The sequence below is a fragment of the Antechinus flavipes genome, chromosome 2 (assembly GCF_016432865.1).
Source record: "Antechinus flavipes isolate AdamAnt ecotype Samford, QLD, Australia chromosome 2, AdamAnt_v2, whole genome shotgun sequence".
Classification (NCBI taxonomy): domain Eukaryota; kingdom Metazoa; phylum Chordata; class Mammalia; order Dasyuromorphia; family Dasyuridae; genus Antechinus; species Antechinus flavipes.
In genome coordinates, this window is record NC_067399.1 from 44788084 (window position 1) to 44808320 (window position 20237).

A 20237-nucleotide genomic window follows, 5' to 3' on the forward strand; every position below is an offset into this window, starting at 1 on the left:
GGGAGGGAGAAAAATTTGGAACATAAGGTCTTGCAAGGGTAAATGTTAAAAACTATCTTTGCATGTATTTTGAAAAATAAAAAGATTTTTTTAATCCATTAAAAAAGGATGTAAGTTTCCAAATGTAGACTGTCTGATTTGTCATTGAGTCCCTTAAATAAAATATAAATTGATTTATGCATAAAAAATATGATAAAATAAAACAAAATAAAATGAGGGCTGAACATGGAAGAAATTTCCAATGATCTAATAGGATAAAGACTAATAATGTCTATTAAGAAAATAGGAAGTATACATCTAAAAGATATGGCAAAATACAAGTGTTTTAGAAAGATCCTATCAAGAGATAGTAGGTAGAGGAATATGACTAAACTATTTAATTTCAATGAACAAAAGGCTTAATTAAATGAGAGCTACCTATTATGGCTCACTGAGCATTATAATAGAAAACAGAAATAATATTAAATTTAAGCTAGACAGGACAAGATCTTCTGGTCTGGAGAGGAAGATGGTGGTGAGAGGGATGTCTTAACTTATTATTTTAAGATAACTATGTTTGAATATAATTGATTGGTTCCCTTTATATCCTTACAAATTCACTACAAATTTAAAAACATTCTCAGCAGAAGTCCAAAGGCTTCACAAGCCTGACTATCAGAGGGGTCCAGGACACAAACAAGGTAAAAAATCATTTTCTTAGACCAACCTCTTTTTTTGTTTTATTTATAGTTGAGGAATCAAAAACCCAAAAGGTGACTAACTTTCCCAATATTCCACTTACTAGTCAGTAGCAATGGTGTCTCCTGACTCCCAACCCAGGAATAGGAATTCCACTGTCACCCAAATACCTTGGGCAGGAGGTGCTAAATTACATTTTGTAAGTGGGACATACCAATCTTGTTTCCTCCAGAGATGAGGCATATAAAAGCAGTTATGATATAAATGATCAAACCACAAAAGAAATTCCAAAAAGTGAGGACCCAGAATTATATTATGAGAATATCAAACCAATATTTAAATAACAATGGAAACCAGAGATAAAGCCTATGATTAATCCAAATAGAAGATTAGGGAAAATTAAGACTGCTATAATTGCCAAAAATGCTGTCTAATCTAGGGTGTATCTTTGATTTACTATTTTTGTTTTCAATTTTCAGCACAATTGAATAATCTCAGTTTTCAAAGGGAGTTCAAGAGATCACCTACTCTAGCTGGGTACCTGAACAATCCCTCTTACTACCCTTGACAAGTGCTCATCCAGCCCTTGCCAAACTCCACTGAAGATGAATGTACTTCTACCCATCCAGGACAGCAGCCTGTTCAATTCACAGTCTTTCCTTACATCAAGTCTATATTTGCTCTTTGCAATTTTTACCCACTGATCCTCTTTCTGCCCACTAGGTATAAGCAGAACAAGTCTCATCCTTCAAATACTTAAAAGCAATTCTCATATCCTTGCTCTTGGCTTATAAAGTCTTTTTTTCTCCTGAGAGAACATCCCCAGCTCCTTCAGCTGAATCTCATATGCTGTCCCCATCCTATCTATGTTTATCAATTTTATTCCAAAAAAGGGGTGCTTGGAACTGAGTATAAAACCTTTTTGACAGATTGCCTCTGCAACATGACAAGGACTCTCACATCCCTCAGAAGGCAGAGGACACATTTCTCAATACACTAAACCTTCCATAGCCAACTTATCATACTAGCACTTCATTATGTCACTGTAATCCACTGTAAGCCTCATATAAACCAATGTCTAGCCACAGCTTCCCCTCCTTATAAACATAAAATTGATCTTTGTGAATCCAGACCATTAACATTTACCTGGCTTAACATTTACCTCTATTAAAACGGTATCCTATTAGACTTCAGCCAAATGTTCTAACTTGGCAAGTTTTTTCATATCCTGCTTTTGTTATTTACTGCATCTGAAAATACAAACCTGTGCCTTTATCTAAATCACTGATAAAAATTAATAATAATAGACTCTATATGCTATTCAGTACTTTGAGGTTAAAAAAAAGTTTAAAAAACTTTATAAATGTTATCTCATTCAATCCTCATACCCTAAAAGTGCTATTTTCCACATTTTTATAGAGGGGAAAACTGAGGCAAATACAAGTTAAACAGCCAACCCAGGTCATCGAGTCTGAGGCTGGAACTGAGCTGGGGTATTCTAAGGTAAGTTAGCAGCATACTGAAGAGTGTGCCGGGTTTAAAGACAAGGAAGACTGAGTTCAAATCTGACCTCTACTCTCGGATATTTACTAGCTGTGTGAACCCAGGCAAATCATAGATTACTGTTTGCTTCAGTTTTCTTATTTGTAAAATGAGGATAGTAAGAGCCTCTATAAAATTCTTAGCTCAGTGTCTGGCTCAGAGCAGACAATGCTTATTTCTTTCTCCCACTTCCCGATTCAAAGTTCACCACTCAGCCCCAGCCCCAGCCCCAGTCCTGATCCCACCTAGATGCTGATCACAGGTCCCTTGAAAAGGCCACAAGCAGTCTTCAATCAAGATGATGTCAAACCATTAATAAATACTGTATGAGTCTAGCCATTCACCTAACTGAATCCATAAAATTGCATAAAGCTATAGCTCATATCTCTTCACCTAGTTCAAAAGAACAGCAGAAGACCTTCAGATAAATGCCCTTCTGAAATCTAAACTATATCTACAGCATGAACATCATCTACCAGCCCAGCAACCCCATCAAAAAAAGGGCAACCAAGTTAATTTTTGTATGACCTGCTCTTGATGAAGTCATGTTGAATCTTCCTTTTCCCAATATTCACTAATCTGTCCTTTAACAATACAATCTAGGGCCATCTCCCCCAACTTATTTGCAGAAGTGAGGTCTATGACTATATAGAAGAAAAAAAAAATTTTTTTAAACAAGTTGGTTAGTTTATTGAACTTTCCCACCAACTACCTATTTTTTCTAACAAAAGATTACTTTCTTATAAGAGACTGTTCTCTGGGAGTGAAATGTGAGGTGAAGCATATTAGGAAACAGATGATGTAAAAACAAAATATATTAACAAATTATTTTTTAAAAATAATACTTTCTTGGACTTTGCCAGGAGTCACTATGCTAATTTGCAGACTCCCCTTCAGTGGGAGAACAGGACACTTATTCTTTTAAGCCTGTGATGCTCTACCTATTCTCTTTCAGATCTTTCAAAAACCATGAATAGCATTAGCAATTTACATTTATCAGTTCTTGCAGTACCCAAGGATATAGCTCATCTGGACCAGGTGCTTTCAAGGGTCCTCTTACCACATAACTAATTACCTTATTTATCTACTTTCTAAAGCACTTTATATTCTATTCTTTCCAATCCAAAGATCATTCTACTTGGCAAACAAAAAACAGAAGCATAATAAGGAGTAGAGTAATTCTGCCTTCTTAGAGTCCTGTTTATCACCACCTCATCCATGCTGTATAAAAATCCCATCCTCTCTTTGGATTTGTTCTTTTTTCCAACATGGCAAAAAGAAAAGGCGGGGGTAAAAAAAAAACAAAAAATACTTTTACTGTTCTCAGTTTTTCTTGCTGGCCTCAGCTTCCTCTGAGCTTTGAAATTCCTAACACTCTTCTTATTGGGCTATGCCTGGTCTTGTCTTCATCTCTTTGAGTTCCCTGAGAATAATACTGATCGTATTAATCAACAATCACTGTATTCCATGTGAGCAGAACCAGGAGATCATTGTATACAGCAACAACAAGATTGTATAACGATCAATTCTGATAGACATGATTCTCTTCAACAATGAGATGATTCAGGACAGTTCCAGCTGTTCATTGATGAAAAGAGCCATTTACACCCAGACAGGATTGTGGGAACTAAATATGGATCACAACATATTATTTTCACTTTTTTTGGTTGTTGTTTACTTGCATTTTTTCTCATTTTTTTCTTTTTGATCTAATTTTTTGGGGCAACATAATTGTAGAAATATATATAGAAGAATTGTACATGTTTAGCATATAATGGATCACTTGCTGTCTGGAGGAGGGAAGTGGGGGGAAGGAGGAGGAAATTTGGAATAAGGTTTTACAAGAATGAATATTGAAAACTATGCATGCTTTGTATTTTTTTTAAAAATCACTTCATATTGATTAAGGTGGTTTTTCATTAGGACCTCAGGAGAACATTTTCTGGGAGCTTTTCATTCCCCTAAGATCTGGCTTTTCCTGAAGAACTGTAGCCCATGTGATTCTACTATTGCTTTCTGCAGATCTCATGTAAAATAGTTAGAAAATATAAAATTTAACTCTGAATCTATAAAATCTTTTCCTCCAAAAGTCTAGGATATATCAAGGAGTTACTTTCCCCTCTTCCCCCCAGACTGTCATCATTGTCCCCTAGTAACTAGTTCTTCTAAACAGGAAAAATCAGATATATTTTTTTCTCTCTTTCTCACTTGGGAGAGGGGGGGTGAGGGTTTAGGGTGGAGAGGTGTAATTTAATACAGACATAGGGATAGGGACAGAGATAAAGATAGAGGTATCTTCCCCTTTCCATTCAGACTAGTTGCAATGTTACTGGCTATTTTGTTTTGGGCAAAAGGAAAGGGAAAGCACTCCAACAGATATATGAATAACTGAAGTCTGTTATTTCTACAATATACTATCTCTATGCCAGGCCGGAGATCTGTTTCCTGTCTGCCTCTTTCATTTCCTTCTGTCCATTTAGGAGGTTTGAGTTTGTTCCAATAACAATTTCTCTTCTGTCTCTTGAGATCTTTACCAAAACACTTTCCCAGCATGTTTCCTCATAAGTAGATCTTCACTACTACAATGTTATTTTACCTAGCCCTTTTACTTAGGCCTCTCCTATTGGACAAGGTATATCTTTCCCAGAACCATGTTGCATGTAGTGAAGGATCTCAATCAATCTAATATATTTAACACTTTCCAACTGGTATTTCTTGAACACTTTAACAATTAAATAAACTTCATTAGGTATTATATCCAATTAAGAGGGATGCTACTTAATATAGCATATGAAAAAAAAGACACTATAAATATTAGTTGTTATTGTTACCTGAATATGAGTTCAAAAGAAGGGGAAAGATTGAAGGAGTAAAACTTTAAGCCTAACACTTTTTAAATCTTAAAATTAAAAAATCCTTAAGTCTTTACATATTTCAAGGTCAAAAAATTCAGTTACCGATTCTTCCATTGTACTCAGCACTATTTACTTTTTATCTAAAAGTTAACCACTTTTGCAATAAACCAGGAATTTACTTCTACTTAGGCCAAAAATAGCTATCAAAATTTCCTATTTGAGGATCACACTTTCCATAAAATTAGCTTTTACTGTTAACATGAACAAGTAATTCACAAAGCTATTCATTTCTACTCAAAAATCTCTTCTATTTCTATCTCCCCATTTCCAAATGCCCACCTTCTGACTCCTTTTCAAATTCTACATACCATTAAATAAATGGTCAAAGAATATAATCAGAAAAGAAGCAAGCTACCATCAACAATCATATGAAAAATGCTTTAAATTACAATTCTAACAATGGAAATGGAGATTAAAACGTCCAAGATTTCACCAGGCATCCAACAGATTGACAAACATGACAAAAAAGGAAAATGACAACTGTTTCAGTGTGTAGGAGGATACACTAATGAATTGTTGAGAGCTGTGAATTGGTACAATCATTCTGGAAAGCAATTTCAACCTAAACTCAAAAGATCATTAACCCACTAAAAACTAAACAGATCACTAAGCTAACTTTGCATTCAGCAACAGCACCACAAAGCAAATACCACAAAGTTAAAAGAAAAGAGAATGGATCCAAACAAATAAAAATATTCATAGCAACATTTTTTTTGGGGGGTGGGGATGGAATACACACACACACACACACACACACACACACACACACACATTTAAAAAAAAAAACTGGGAACTAAGGGAATGACATTCAATTAGGGAATGGCTGAGAAAATTATATGTATAAAACAGAATATTATTGAACCATAAGAAATGATGAAAGGGATTAAAAAAAAAAAGTAGGAAAGCCTGTATAAACTGAAATAGACTGAAGTGAGCAAAACCAGAAGATCAATTTATACCAAGATTACAACACTGTGAAGAAAGGACAGAGAACAGAAAAGAAAGTTCAAACACCTTTGAAAACAATATGTTGAACGTATTCTATATTAACAAGCAATAAGTAATGAAAATCCATACAAATCTCTTTTCCTCCTCTACATATATAGAAATTTGATGTAAGGCTCAAAAAAACAACAAAAAAAATTTTACCAAACAATGATGAAGTTTAAATTTTTTTTCTTAGGAATATACAAGTTAAAATCTCAATGAAAGCATTCGTAGTAATAATTATATTAAATAATACTATAATCAGAAAAACTTTTTAAATTCAATGGATCAAAATGACAAACTTGCCTTTGTTTTGTTTCCCGTAAATAAAATTTAAAATAAAAAATAAAGTTTAACATCCAATTACTCAAGATATATTTGATAAAATATACTTAGTACTGTGGTGAATTCTCACTCAAATCTTAGAGCAAAAAGAAGAGTAAGAACAGGAGGAGAAGACAAGGAAAAGAAAAAGGAAGCAAAATTGGTGATGGATTTTTTTTTAAGTCTATTTTATCCAACTACCTATTTTGAGACCTAACCCTGTTAAGCAGAGAGGCATTATAGCAATTATCCCTATTCTACAAATCAGAAGACTGAGATTCAGAAAGATTAGGTCATTTGTTGAAGGTCAGAGGCAATATTTTTAAAAAGGTTATAATCTCAAATCTTTATCAAGTGGTTAATGATAGATATATAAGGCATATGTAGTACCAATCTAGAAGCGGGAAGGAGGGAGAGATGGTGTTGGACTTGGGGGAGGAAAGGAATGTGGAAGTTAATAATATTAACTTCATTTTTCTTTAGACAAAATCCTTTTTCTTAATCAAAACTTAAGCAAAAGTTGCTGGCTTACCAAATTAGAAAGTCAACTAATTAATTATTATGTTAAAGCTGGAATGAGGTGAGTTCTTAGCAAAAAAATAAAGAATCTACTACATTTCTTCCCCTAGAGCAACCAAGATTCTTTATCCTATCCCCCAAATACTTACCATAATTCCTTCAGTCAGCACTCCTGTTGCCAAAAGAGAACTCAAATTCAAAGCATTTTCTATCCATTATCCTCCCCCTCAAAAAATTCTGTATCTTGACACTACCCATTTTTACCCCTTATCACAGCTTTCCTAAATCTCCATCTATAAAAATACAATATATTTACTTTTTACATTAAGAAGACTATATGAAATCTCTCTAGTACAACACCAAAAGTACAATAAAATACAAAATTATAAGAGACTCATAGACTTAAGATATGCTAGTCATATTACTGTGCTTCAGATCCTCAAAGTAATCCACTTCAATGGAGCACAGGCTTTCTCTCTTACCCACTTACAACTGCCATTAAAAAAATTTTTTTTGGAAGGGCTTGTGTTAAAAAAGAAAGCATCATCAAGGTTTATGATCATGTAGGTACAAACATAAACCAATTCATGAGTACTTAAATCAAGATATAACATGGGCAAGAAAAGAGATGTTTGACCTGAGATTCAGGTCAAGCTCTAAATGTAGTAACACCAACAACTACCAAAAGTAGCCTATTTCTAATTTAAGTAAATTTATAGTGAGTGGTCCATAATCAGGTATGAGTGTACTTTTGAAGACAACAATATAAAAATAACTGTTATGCCAGGTCTGATTTAACTATCATAAAAGCATTATAGAATCATATATAACAGAAAAAAAAATTAAGCACATACATGTTCATATTATATTTGTGTATAAACAAGAACACCTTTGCATTTTGTTTTGAACTACCACATAAGTGCTACAATAAGCTACTTTTAATCTATATCTCCTTACCAAAAAGAACCTTTGGCTTGATATGTTATAAGATTTACTTAAGAATAATTTCAGTCTTTTGTGACTTAAAATCTTTTTATAGATCTGGGGAGAAGAGACTTTTCCAGTGTCCACAGAATAAGAAATAAATAGAATTCTCCTCCCCCCCAATAGATTACTATGACGCATTAATTAACCTTTAAACTTGCTACCACTACCATATTCCATCTCCCTAAAATGTGAACAAATTCCCAATGGGGAAAAGAATATAGCTCACACTATTACATGCTTCCCCTAATTCCCACAATGTACATAAAATGAGGGAAACCAAACGTGCCTTGTCAAGCATGCATGAAGTACCATTACATACCAAGCACTAGACTTGGTGCTGAGGATCAAATATAAAAGTGAAATAATCCCTGCCCTCAAAGAGCTTACAACATACAAGCAAAGGAGTTAGACCTAGATGAGCCTACCTGACCAAAATGTGCAGGGTAGCCCAGCATGTGCATGTAGAGCAATTTTGCAACATTCCGACAGCGGTACGTATTGTCTTCTTCTCTAAAAGATGACCGGATGGCAGCACATTCTTTCTGGATCATTTCTCGTTCTTCTGCTTGGGTTCGGGCTGTCCGGATGGTCCGGATCAGCTCCCGAAGCCTTATGGGGGCTGGCATCCTCTAGAGAATAAAAATATATAAATGAAGATGATTACACAAAATTCTCAACTAGCCAAAGTATTCAAACATTTTCCACTACAAAATCATAATGCCTGAACATTAAAAGGTTAACTGTGTGCAAGAATTCACCCTAGTTTAAATTCCAACTCCATTACATAACGCACACCTTGTACTTACTACCTGACATCTTAGGCATGTCACTACCATTGAAAATGAAATAACGTCTGACCCCATCCCTTCTAGCTTTAAGAGTTGAAGGTAATTTTCTAATTGTGAGCATAAGGTACAGAACACAATTAGGGTTATCCTCTATAAAGTTACTGCCGATGTTCATTTTGTCATCCTTCAGTATGTAAGAATATTATTAAAATCAGTTAAATCAAGAAACAATTCAAATTTGATTAAATGAGTTCAGTAAAGACTTACATTTAACCTTAAGCAAGCAACCATTATTTTGTTCTGAAAAACTATAAAACTATAAATACATAACAATGGAAACAGAAAAAATCTGCCCAAAAGTCACTAAAATATGTATACTCTTTGAATCATGATACCATTAGGTCTATACTCCACAAACAGATCAAAGAAAGTGGAAAAGGGCTCATGTATACAAAAATACTTATAACAACTCTTTCTGTTATAGCAAAAAAAAATGGAAACAAAAGAAGTGCCCATCTACTGAAGAATGACTAAATAAATTAGGATATATAATTTTGATGGACTCTTATTGTAATAAGAAATGACAACAGGGAGGGTTTCAAAGAAACCTGGGAAAAGACTTAAATGAACTTTTAGAGTGACAAGAATAATCAAAACAATTTTATACAGTATTATAAAGGAAAAACAACCTAGAATGGCTTGGAAATTCAAATCAATGTAATGACCAACAACAATTTCAGAGACTTGAAGATGAAGCATGCATTTTCCTGACAAGAGAAGTGATGGACTCAAGACACAGAATAAACATACATTTTTGGACACAGCTGGGTTGGGAATTTGTTTTTCAGAGCTATGCAATTCTGTTACAAAGGCTCTGCTTTTCCTCCCCTTTTCCCCCCAGAGGAAGAGGGGATAGACAAGGGGGAAACAGAGTAGCACAAAGAAAGAAATGATAAAAGTAAGGGGATATTTGATAGAAAACATCTTTGTAGCCCAGATACATTTCTTAGACTGCTGGATGCCCACCACAATATTAACACACATAATTTTATTTTAGATACTTTGCAACTACAGAAAGTGCTACGATGAATAATGTCATCACCTTGGGGATTGTTGCTGTTGAGTCATTTCAGTTCTGTCCAACTCGCCATGACCCCATTTGGGATTTTCTTGACAAAGATACTGGAGTGGTTTGCCATCTCTTTCTCCAGCTCATTTGACAGATGTGAGGCAAGCAGGGTTAATAACTTGCCTAGGATCACACAACTAATAAGTATTTCAGGTCTTCCTGTAGTTTGAGTTTTCTCAATTCTAAATCATTTTTCAGAATGACAAGGCCAATGCATAGCTCCACCAAGAATATATTAGCATGTCTGTTTTCTCCGTCTATGCCCACTTTTTAACACACATTAACATGCCCATCTTTTAACATCCATGGCAATTTTACAGGTATTGCCTAAAAATCATTGATTTAATTTGCACTACTATTAAGGAAAGGGAAAGAAATAAGCATTTAAACAGCATCTATTTTGATCAAGACATTGTGCCATTCACTTTGCAAATATATTATTAGCAATGTGGAACATTTTTTCCTAACATGATTGCCAAGAGTTTCACTTCTTCTTTCAAGAACTGTTCATATTCTTTTAACAGTTATTAGGGAATGGCTCTTCATCCTATATATTTTCATTAATTCCTCATAGATCTTCAATAATAAAGTTTCCTAACTGAATGAAAAATATTTATTAAATGCTTCTTATGTGCCAAGGACAGTATTAAGCAGAGTATACACATACAAAAGATAGTAGCTAGCCTTAAGAAATTCTCTTTCCATCCATTCTATTAAAAGAAATGGGAATAAAAGAAATAGGGAAGTAGTTTACAAGAAGTGTAAGAAGTCCTGAAGATAGTAATATATGAAGCAATGAAATGACATACTCTTTCCAAAGATAACAGTAGTTTTGATTTGATTATAGTTTTTAGAATAAAAGGTATAAAGTGGTAAGTGTACTGACAAGTGACTGATTTTCCCAGAGATTACCATGCCAAGGATCTGGTCTCTGGTCCTTCACTTCAGAGAATGAAGTGCCAACAAAACGGAATGAACAATATCAGATTTATCTGATACCAAAAAAGTTTCCCCCAAGTAGGCAGTTTTATTCTAGTTGCACTAATCTTGTTCATAAAGAAACTTCTAAATTTTACATCTTCTAAATCAGGGTTGTCATACTTCCAGGTAGCAAACTAAATAACTGGAATTTGATTAAAAAGTATTTGAGAAACATTTAACTAAATATATAAAAATACACCATAATTTAATTTGTGGTTGTCCAAGTTAATATGAAGCCAAAGGGATGCACTTCCATTTAAATTTGACACCACTAATCTTAATCATTAATTTTATCTTTTATGAGCATCCCACCTACTGTTTGGTTGATAGTCCTCCTTGTAATCATAGATCTTAGAAATACATCTCCATTCTTTCCCCTCTTTAAATAATGTGACATTTTATATTTAGATAATGTATCTATCTGATACAGTATATATAGTAGTTAATGTTAGGCTAACTCTCTTTTCTGCTATGCTGTTTTCCTATTTCCTTAGTAGTTCTTGTTAAATGAAATTTTGTTTGTTTTTTGGCCCAGCAATATATTCTTGAGTTTGCTGAATAAGAGACTATCTTTTATTGTCTAGATCTCACTTATCTGGTTTTTTCAATTTTTTGAAATCTGATAATGCTAATGCTTCTTTTATTTCTTCGTTTTCTCCCATTTCCCTTGAATTTCTAAATCTTTTGTTTCTCCAAGTAAATTGTTATTTATTTTATTTAGTTCTATACAGTAAAGTAGCTTTTTGGGAGTTTGAGTGGCATATCACTAAGTCTCTAAATCCATAAATTAAGTTTGGGTAGCATCATTCTTATTACAAGAAAAATATCACATAATGAACTGTATTTTAGTGCAGCTTTATTTTTGTAAATAATTTATTATAATTAAATTTATTTTAGCCCTAAGTGTGCCTTAGTATGTTAATAATCAAATATTTTATGTATCCCTAACTGTGAGCTCTTTTAACTAGGGCTGGTTTGTTTTTTGTTGGGTTTTGTGGAGTTTGTTTGTTTTTTGGGGGGAGAGGATATTCTTTCTATTTCCAGGGCTGAATGATTAGTAAGTTTTCCCTTCCATAATTTATTTCTCAGCAATTTCTACCCCTCTCTAGGAAGCTAGGTGGGCGATTCAAATCCTGACTCAGATACTTATGGCTGTATGGTTATCCCCATTTTACAAATGAGGAAAACAGAGAAGCTAATAAATAAGGGACTTGCTCATGATCAGAGGGCTAGTAAGTGTCAGAAACAGAATTCAAACTCAGATCGAAGTCCGGTAGTCTTTCCATGCTGCCTCTCCAGCACAGAGAGAAAAAAATACACAGAAAAGTAACATGAGAGAACGCTGGAATGAAAGGGGCCAGATTATGAACAGCCATGAAATCCAGGCTAGAAAGTTTGAACATGACTCACTAGAGCTACGGGCTCTTAACTTTCTTTGCATTATTAGACTCCTTTTTGCCAGCCTGATGAAATCTATGGACCCCTTCTTAGAATCACGTTTTTAAATGCATAAAACTATTTAAAATACATAAGATTATAAAGGAAACCAATTACATTGAAATGCAATTGTCTTACTATTAAAAAAAAAAAAAAGTTCACAGATTCCAGGTTAAAAGAATGACTGTACTAAGCAATAAGTCATTAATGAAGAGTTTGAGCTAATAAGTGACATAACTATGTGTGTATGAATTCAAACTCAGGATTTAAATTGAGGAAGAGAAAAGAGTGGAAGAATCTGTTGGGAGATTAGGGCAGTAGTCTAGTTAGAAATATGTGGACTACCAGGGCAGCAATAGGGAAAAAATTCATTCTAATCAAGTATATCAATTTGAGGTGACAGCATAATATTTACATTGAAAGAACTCTGGCTTTGTTCAAACTCAGACACCCTCACTTACAAACCTCTATGTGACCAAACCAAATCCCTGGCCCTTGCAGCCTTCAGTGTCTTCACCTGTGAATTGAATGAGTTACACCAGATGTGTCCCTTCCATTGGAGCAAATTGTGGAAACTGAGTGAACCACAATGACTCCATTTTGTAATTCGGTTCTAGAGCTAGTTCAATTATGTCTGGTCCAAATTTTGTCCTGTGGGAAAACTTTATTCAATTGTGGGAATTTACAGAAAACCTAGCTGCATTGTGTGAACTTAGCCCCATGTGTCTAGAAAGCTGGAAGATGTCTACTTGCTGCTTAGAAACCCCTAAGGATTTGGCTTACGTGGACCAGAAACTTGGTCATCTGATACAAGACACTTTTAAATAACTGTAATATAAATAAGGTATATACCTTACCTAAAAACTGGCTTCATACTAATCATTCAATTATTGTTTCAATGTTCCTTTGATTGTAATCGGCCATTTAGGGAGAGTGAGACACTTCTTTCTGATTTCAGGGAACTGCACCTGTTTGCTCTCCCCCTCTTTACTTGGAAAGTTCCTAAACTTTCCTTCAATTAGAAATCAGATTATTCAATGTTGTAGTCTGGTTAATTGTTTTCTTTTAATTAATTGGCCATATTTTATTGTTTTTAATATATAAGTCTATCTCCTCCCATTTTAGGAATCCAGTCCTAAGGCAAGGAAGAAGTTATCAAACAGATAACAGAAATTTGTTTTGGGGATTTTTTTTTTTTTTTGAGTTCTAAATTCTCTCCCTTATCCCCACCTACAATTAAGAAACCACTTGTGAAGTTTTACAAAATATGTGATAGGAATCTATTTTTTAAAAAATCTGATTTTTAATTATTTGTGAGGGATGCAGGGTAAAGAGAATAGAAACTTACTATCTTTGAGGAACCTAAAGTCAGTCACCTAACATTTACTTAGAAACAAAGAAAGACTATTGATCCAGATCAACTGAGGACACTGAATTAAAAGATAAACTTAGATACTAGGAGTTAATTAAGAAACTTCCTAAATCTAATTCAGATCAATGTGATATAAAAGGATTACCAAAGAGGTTTAAGCACCTTAAATAAAGGGGCAGTCTCTGGGTAGTTCCTAACTCTTAACTTAAATTTATTAGAAAAGGAAAAGGAAAAAAGTTGGTAGACTAGATCACCTCCAAAGCCCTTACTAATTCTCCCACTGCCATATAAGTAGTATTTTAGTATAAGAAAGGTAATTCTGCATTCACATAGATGGCTCCTTTTATTTGGGAGGGAATGGGAGGGAGTTAATGATTTAATTTCTGGTATCCTGAAAAATATAATTTAAAATAAAGATGTCAAACTGAATGCCTGTGTCAGACCTGCAAAACTCCAGAATGCTACTGGAATCTAATTTAAATGTAATTTGGAAATGTTTAGCAAAATAAGTAGAAATACAATGCAACATAGTTAATGTGAATTTGTGGTTTTTTAAGTCAATAAGCTGCTGGCAGGAATCTTTTTATTTGAGTTTGACACCACTGATTTAACATACAAGCAAAGAAAGATTTAGAAGACAAATGCATTAAAGAACACTAAATAGGCTTTGACATGTGCTAGAAATGTCCCTGAGCAAGTCATTCTCTCAACCAGCTCATTAATACTTATATAATATACCTCCCATCACTATCTAAGTATAAAGAGAATCATTGTGATCCTCATCACTAACACGTTTTTAGTTTTTTTTTTTTAATTTTTAATTACACTTACAATGCTTACAATAATTCCCTGTGCACAGGAGAGAGTTGAACAGTGTTAAATAAATAACTAGCTGTCAGTTAAGTCTTGTGAATAGTTCTGGAATGATATTAATGAACATAAAGAAATCTGCAAAATGTAAATTCCTGACATGATATCCTAAAAACATTCAAAAACAGGAAAATGCGTTCTAGGATACAATTTCTGAAACTAAGGACATTTTTTCTATAAGACCAACTCTATTATCTACTAATAGGTAACTAGGAGCAAAATGGGACTATGTCTCTTCCCTATAATTCAGTTAGAACCTTACCTGCCAACAACAGGGTTCTAACAGCATAATTCTGGGGGGAGGGAAGGGTGGAAGCTTTAAATTACTAAAGATCTACAAGTTATCTATTACATGACATATATTTTTAAACTTCTGTCTCTTGTAATTAAACAAATTTTCCCCCATTTTATGAAAAATAAAAAAAGATTTTTAATCTGAATTTCTTTTCCCTTACTTACTATCAGTAATATATATATATATATATATATATATATATATAGGAAAACTTTGTTTTCCAAAAGACAAGATTAAAGTTTCTGAAGTTATGAAGCACGAAAAGATGGAAGGAGAAATTGGATTCATATGTGGGGTGAAGGTAATCTGCAACTTAAAGCAAAGAATTATCATTAAAATCAGATAAATCAGGGTTTTCTGAGGTCATAAAAAATGTTTGCAAGATTCCTTTTCCATTCTTTTAGATAAGGTATAAAATTATTTGAAGTTATAATTATGTAAAATGGGAACTTATTTTTTGCACTAATCAAGACCTACTAGTGTTATTATTAAATATGCTGTAAGCATCATAGGAAGTTAACAAAAGGAAACAGTGGCCATGATAATTTATGCTTCTTGAAGTCAGAGAAAATATAATAAAACTGAACCTGGAGTAAGAAAAAGTAATTCAAATTTTGCCTCAGATACTTATTAGTATGATTTTGGGCAAGTCACTTAATTTAAAAGCAAATTTAGCCTTGTTTTCTACACCTGTAAAACAGGGAAAATAATAACAATAATAACAACTCTTAAGAGTTGTAGTGAGGATCAAATGAAACAATATTTGTAAAGTACTGTTGAAACCTTAAAGTGATATATAAATGCTAGTTCAAAAAAAAAAAAAAAAGATAATACATCTAAAAATATTTATAGATTAAAACAATGAAGTCCTCACATAAAAAAAAAAAAATCCAACCAAAAAATAAGTAGTTAATAATTATAAAGTTTCAGTCATATACATATATAGGTAAGATGTGTCATTCTTAAAGATTTCTTTTTAAAACCTCAGCTCATTCATTACTATACTTTTCACATCAATATAATTCATAAAAAGCAGTTTAAAAGAGAAGGAAACTGTACTCTGGGCAGAGCACTAAGAAATAGTAATAAAAAAATTAACTTTACTTAGTATCAAGATGAAATTGAAACTATTTTCCACTAGAGAGAGTTGATAAATAAGGAACAGATGAATAAATGAGTAGTGGGAACCTCTGGCAAGGTGTGGTGTGTGGTGTGCTCAAGTACATAAAGCGAACATGCACAACCCAGAAGCTAGACCTCACCCCAAAACTAAAATGAAGACAACTCTTTTGCTAATGTTGGGTTTTATGTACTTTATTTGGTTTGAAATATTCAGCTTTGAATGCCAAATATTTGATAAGACTATAAAGTCTTTTAAAACTCAAAGCATCTTTTTTTTCTTAAAAAAATTGGAAATTCAGCTTCATAAATTCCTATAACTTTCATATTTTATTATTTCCAAGGATCCACAACACTAACCTCAAAATATAACAATTTGAAAGGCAAGAAATACTCCACAGGCAAAACAAATACCAACTACAAGCAATGGTCCAAGGCAAAGTGATCAGGTTACACTGTGACTACTGTATTGTTACAGAATTGGAAAAAAAAAAAAGCTAGTCTTTATTCATAAAGTATCAAAGGTTGTAGATATACTTCCTCTTGAGTCATTAAGCAAAATATGACTTAACTATTTAACTGAGACTTAAAGAGTTAATTTTTTAGTCAAATTTCCAAATCCCCAGATAAAGTACACTACTTATTATCCTTTCGTAATATATCCTTTTATACTAAAGTCTTAGTTGATGATTGAACATGTTTAGCCAGTGAGTCGGAGGTGTTTTTCTATTTTTTAACTTTATGACTTCTTATAGAGGCACAGATTCATGCCAAAGTTAACTGTTCAACAGTTCAACACTCCTTCAGAGAAAAGGAAATTTTTATTTGTCTTCATAATGCAGATGACACTTATCTGGCCTTTTAATTTTCTTTTTACTATTCAGACAAGTTTTTCTAATCAAAATAATGAAGGGGATGCTAATGTAGACAATTTCATAATGGAATGATTTTTTTTTTAAACCTACAAGCTAAAAGATAGAAATATAAATTGCCCCCAATTTAAACTGCTTATAAATGCTATTATAAAAAGCTGAAAGTAACAAAGTGAAAGAAGTTAAAAGCAAGAAAAAAACTGGAATCTACACCCATAACACAAAAATTAAATCATCTTGAGAATCTAGAACTAAACAAATTGTCTTTGCAGACAGATTATAGATGTAAATTTGCTGAAGTTTTAAAATGTTGGAATACAAGTCAGTTTTAAATTTGATACCAACTAACATTACACAAATTCCACAAAAATTAAAATCTTTGTGTACAATGAAATAGTTTGAGCATCTTTTTTTAAAAATCAAATACCTTAGTAGTATTAAGATAAAATAAACATATAATGATATAATCCAAATCATGCTACTAAGTTTCCATTCAGAGAGAAGTAGTCCAAAGGGGCAGGACATAAGTTTTCACAATACCTTGATAGTTTTGTTTTTTTCCCAAACAATATTCCTCAAAATTATATCTTATAAGTGTTATGGGAATATTTATATTTATTAGATTGATGGTGTTATAACACAAAATACATTACTTGAAAATTCATAAAGCAAAAGCCCTTGGTTCCACTCAAAGTGAGAAAAAAAAAAAAAAACACTCCACTAAATTAAACCATTATATGCCCTAAGTTAATGTATGTGTATATGTACACACACACACACACACACACACTTCTAATGCAACTATTAGAAAGATATAATTCAAGAAACTAACGTGCTAATAATAAATATCTGCATACTGATTACTTGTTCAGTGTTTCCCAGCATTAATAGTAGTTTTAAATCACTTAATTTATCTTCGTCTCTTTTATAAATAGATATACCACTTACAACATGGGGTTATGAACAAAGTAAACATTAAAGTGCGACAGAAATGTGGGGTAGTAACTAGAGTGAATAAATAGCCCTAGTACATAACATTAAACTATACTTGTTTGAAATCTTTGTGAACTTGAACACTTACAAGATTACTTTATTTCTTACAAATTTTAAATAGCACCAATTTCCTCTAAACTAAATTCCTTAGTTCAAAAGTAAACATAAAAGGACTAAAATTCATATAAATTGTAAACATTTCCAAAATGTTCCTCAAAGTGAGTCGGTCATATGACAAAAAATAAGATACATGGAAACAGTTGAGTATTTATACTGGAAAAGTCTCCACTCGAGAATACATACAGCTCACACACAAGATTTTATAAAACTACATGATTAACATCTTGTGAAAAAAGCAAATCAGTAACGCATAGAACAAAAAAGTATTATACATCCCGCTTCAGATTGAAGTCAAATTTTACCTCTTATCACTATGACTTTTCTGTGAACTCAAGCAAGTTATTCCACTTCTTTGCCTGGGTTTCTACAGCAATGACACAGGAATGATTCAGTCCCACTTAACTAACTTGAAATGACATGAAGAATAACTAACAAATTAACTGTGAAATACTTTTCATCTGCCTTTTCGAATACTGTTAAGAATGTATTAGGGCACTATGCTTCGTCAATGGGGTGTCCCAAAAGACTAAGATTTCTCAAGTCAAGTCAATGAATGCTTTTTTAAAAAGGGGGGAGGGGATAACAGAACTTAACTATTCCAAAGTTGGGGAAAATTACTAGCAATAGGCACTATTGCAGCCCCCAAATTGATAATATGTCAAGATCCCCAGTGAGTTCTCCCCTGGTGTGAACCAAGAACCTAACTTTCCACCTCTTCGAGATGAACCTTCCTCAAGGACACCTCCCCCCCACCCCCCATCGCCGGTGGTGCCCGGGAGAGCCGGTGCTGGACTCGCCTTCTCCAGCTCCTGCTGAAGGCAACAGTCGCACACCTGGACAAGCCGTAGCACGACGAGGGGCAAGAAAAGAAAAGTCACATCCAGCGGTGCTGGAGAAGCCACGAGCCTCTTTCTGGGAGCAGTAAGGCCGGAGCCCGAGGCCCGGGAGTCTGGGGAAGCCGGGCGCAGGGAAAAGAGAGGGCAGCATCCGGCTCTAAGTTTCAGAATCAGAAAATGAAGAAGGTAGGAAGCAAGTGGAACCTCCGAGGAGGGACGCGCCAAGGAGTGGGTGGGTGTGTGCACAGCAGGGGGGAATGTGTGGTTGTCAAGTTTCAGAAAGGTGGGAGGGTCCCGCCAGGCAGCGTTCGCTGGTCGGGCGCCTATTCTCGGGGGCAGCGGTCAATTTCGGAGAGTGTTGTCGGGGTCTGAAGGACTAAGGGGAGCTGGGGCTGCCAGCAGCCACGCGGAGGTGGGGCCCGGGAACGCCGCGAAAGCCCCAGTTCCCGGGGAGGATCCCTCCAGAGACCGGGTCCGCCCGGAAGAGTCAGCGGGCCGGAGTCCCGCACTCCACGCGCGACCAAGGTGGGCGCGGCGCTCAAGGCCTCCAGAGCCCAGGTGGGCCCAGGCCTCGGGCGGCCCCAAGGAGCCGCAGCCGGGCTGCCCCTCCGGGCTCCGGCCTGCTCCTCCTTCTCCCCACCCCCCTACGGCCCGGCCTCCGGGCTCAGCCCTCTGGTCTGACAGGGGGCTTCCGACCGTGCGCTCCCGGCCATCGCGGAGAGCGGGAGGCAGCGGCTCCGGGTGCCGCGAAGGACACTCACCGGCCCGAAACCTCGAGTCAAACCGGCAGCTCCGGGGGCGGCGGCAGCAGTGGCAGCAGGAACCGAACATCCAAAATGGCGGCTCCCTCGGCCTCAGCACCGCGACAGGCGGCGGAGGGATCCGTGCCGGGCAGCAGGGCTTTAATCAGCTTCACCCGCTCCCACCGCGGCCGGGAGGGCCCCAACGTCCTCCGCACCTTTGCCCAGGGCCCCGGCAAGCAGCCTTCGGCGCCCCCGCCGCTCCGTTAGCGCTCCGGAACCCCACTCCCTCCCAGGACTATTTGCCACGGTGGAAGTGACAGCATCTGGACAGGAGGCGCAAAACGAAGCACGACTCGGGGCTGTCACTGATGACGAGAGACGCCGCTGCCGAGTCACCGCTGCGGTGAGCCCCGCCGAGAACCGTCCGGTCAGGCCCCGAGCCCACGGATATTCGTTCCGGGGGGTGGGGAGTGGAGGCGTGGCGATGAGGGAGGGGCGGAGTTTCGTCTGGGAGGACGAGGGAGAGATCAGGAGGTTAGGTTGAGAGGGGGAAGGGAAAAGCTGCTCAAACCTGGGAGCCGGGAGAAGGAGGAAAGGAGACTCCTAGGGACACGTGATCGGCCCCAGGTTAGGAGTTGAGTTTTTCCTTTCAGTTTGACCTTAAGGAGTGTTCTGCTGAACTTTAGGTCTGGAACTGAATGGTTTTCCGTCATGCTAGCCAAGCCAAAGT

The 20237-nt window shown here is 35.6% G+C and overlaps 1 protein-coding gene across 1 annotated transcript in view; it reads right to left on the reverse strand.

The window, feature by feature from the left end:
- Positions 1 to 19885, reverse strand: part of AP1G1 (adaptor related protein complex 1 subunit gamma 1) — a 60974-nt gene extending 41089 nt beyond the window's left edge. Inside the window, exons 1-2 of the mRNA XM_051974681.1 lie at positions 19526 to 19885; positions 8378 to 8581 (exon numbers count right to left, since the gene is read on the reverse strand). Coding sequence (XP_051830641.1) covers positions 8378 to 8578 — 201 coding nt within the window. The 5' untranslated portion in view covers positions 8579 to 8581; positions 19526 to 19885. The remainder of the gene's footprint in view (positions 1 to 8377; positions 8582 to 19525) is intronic.
- Positions 19886 to 20237: the final 352 nt, after the last annotated feature.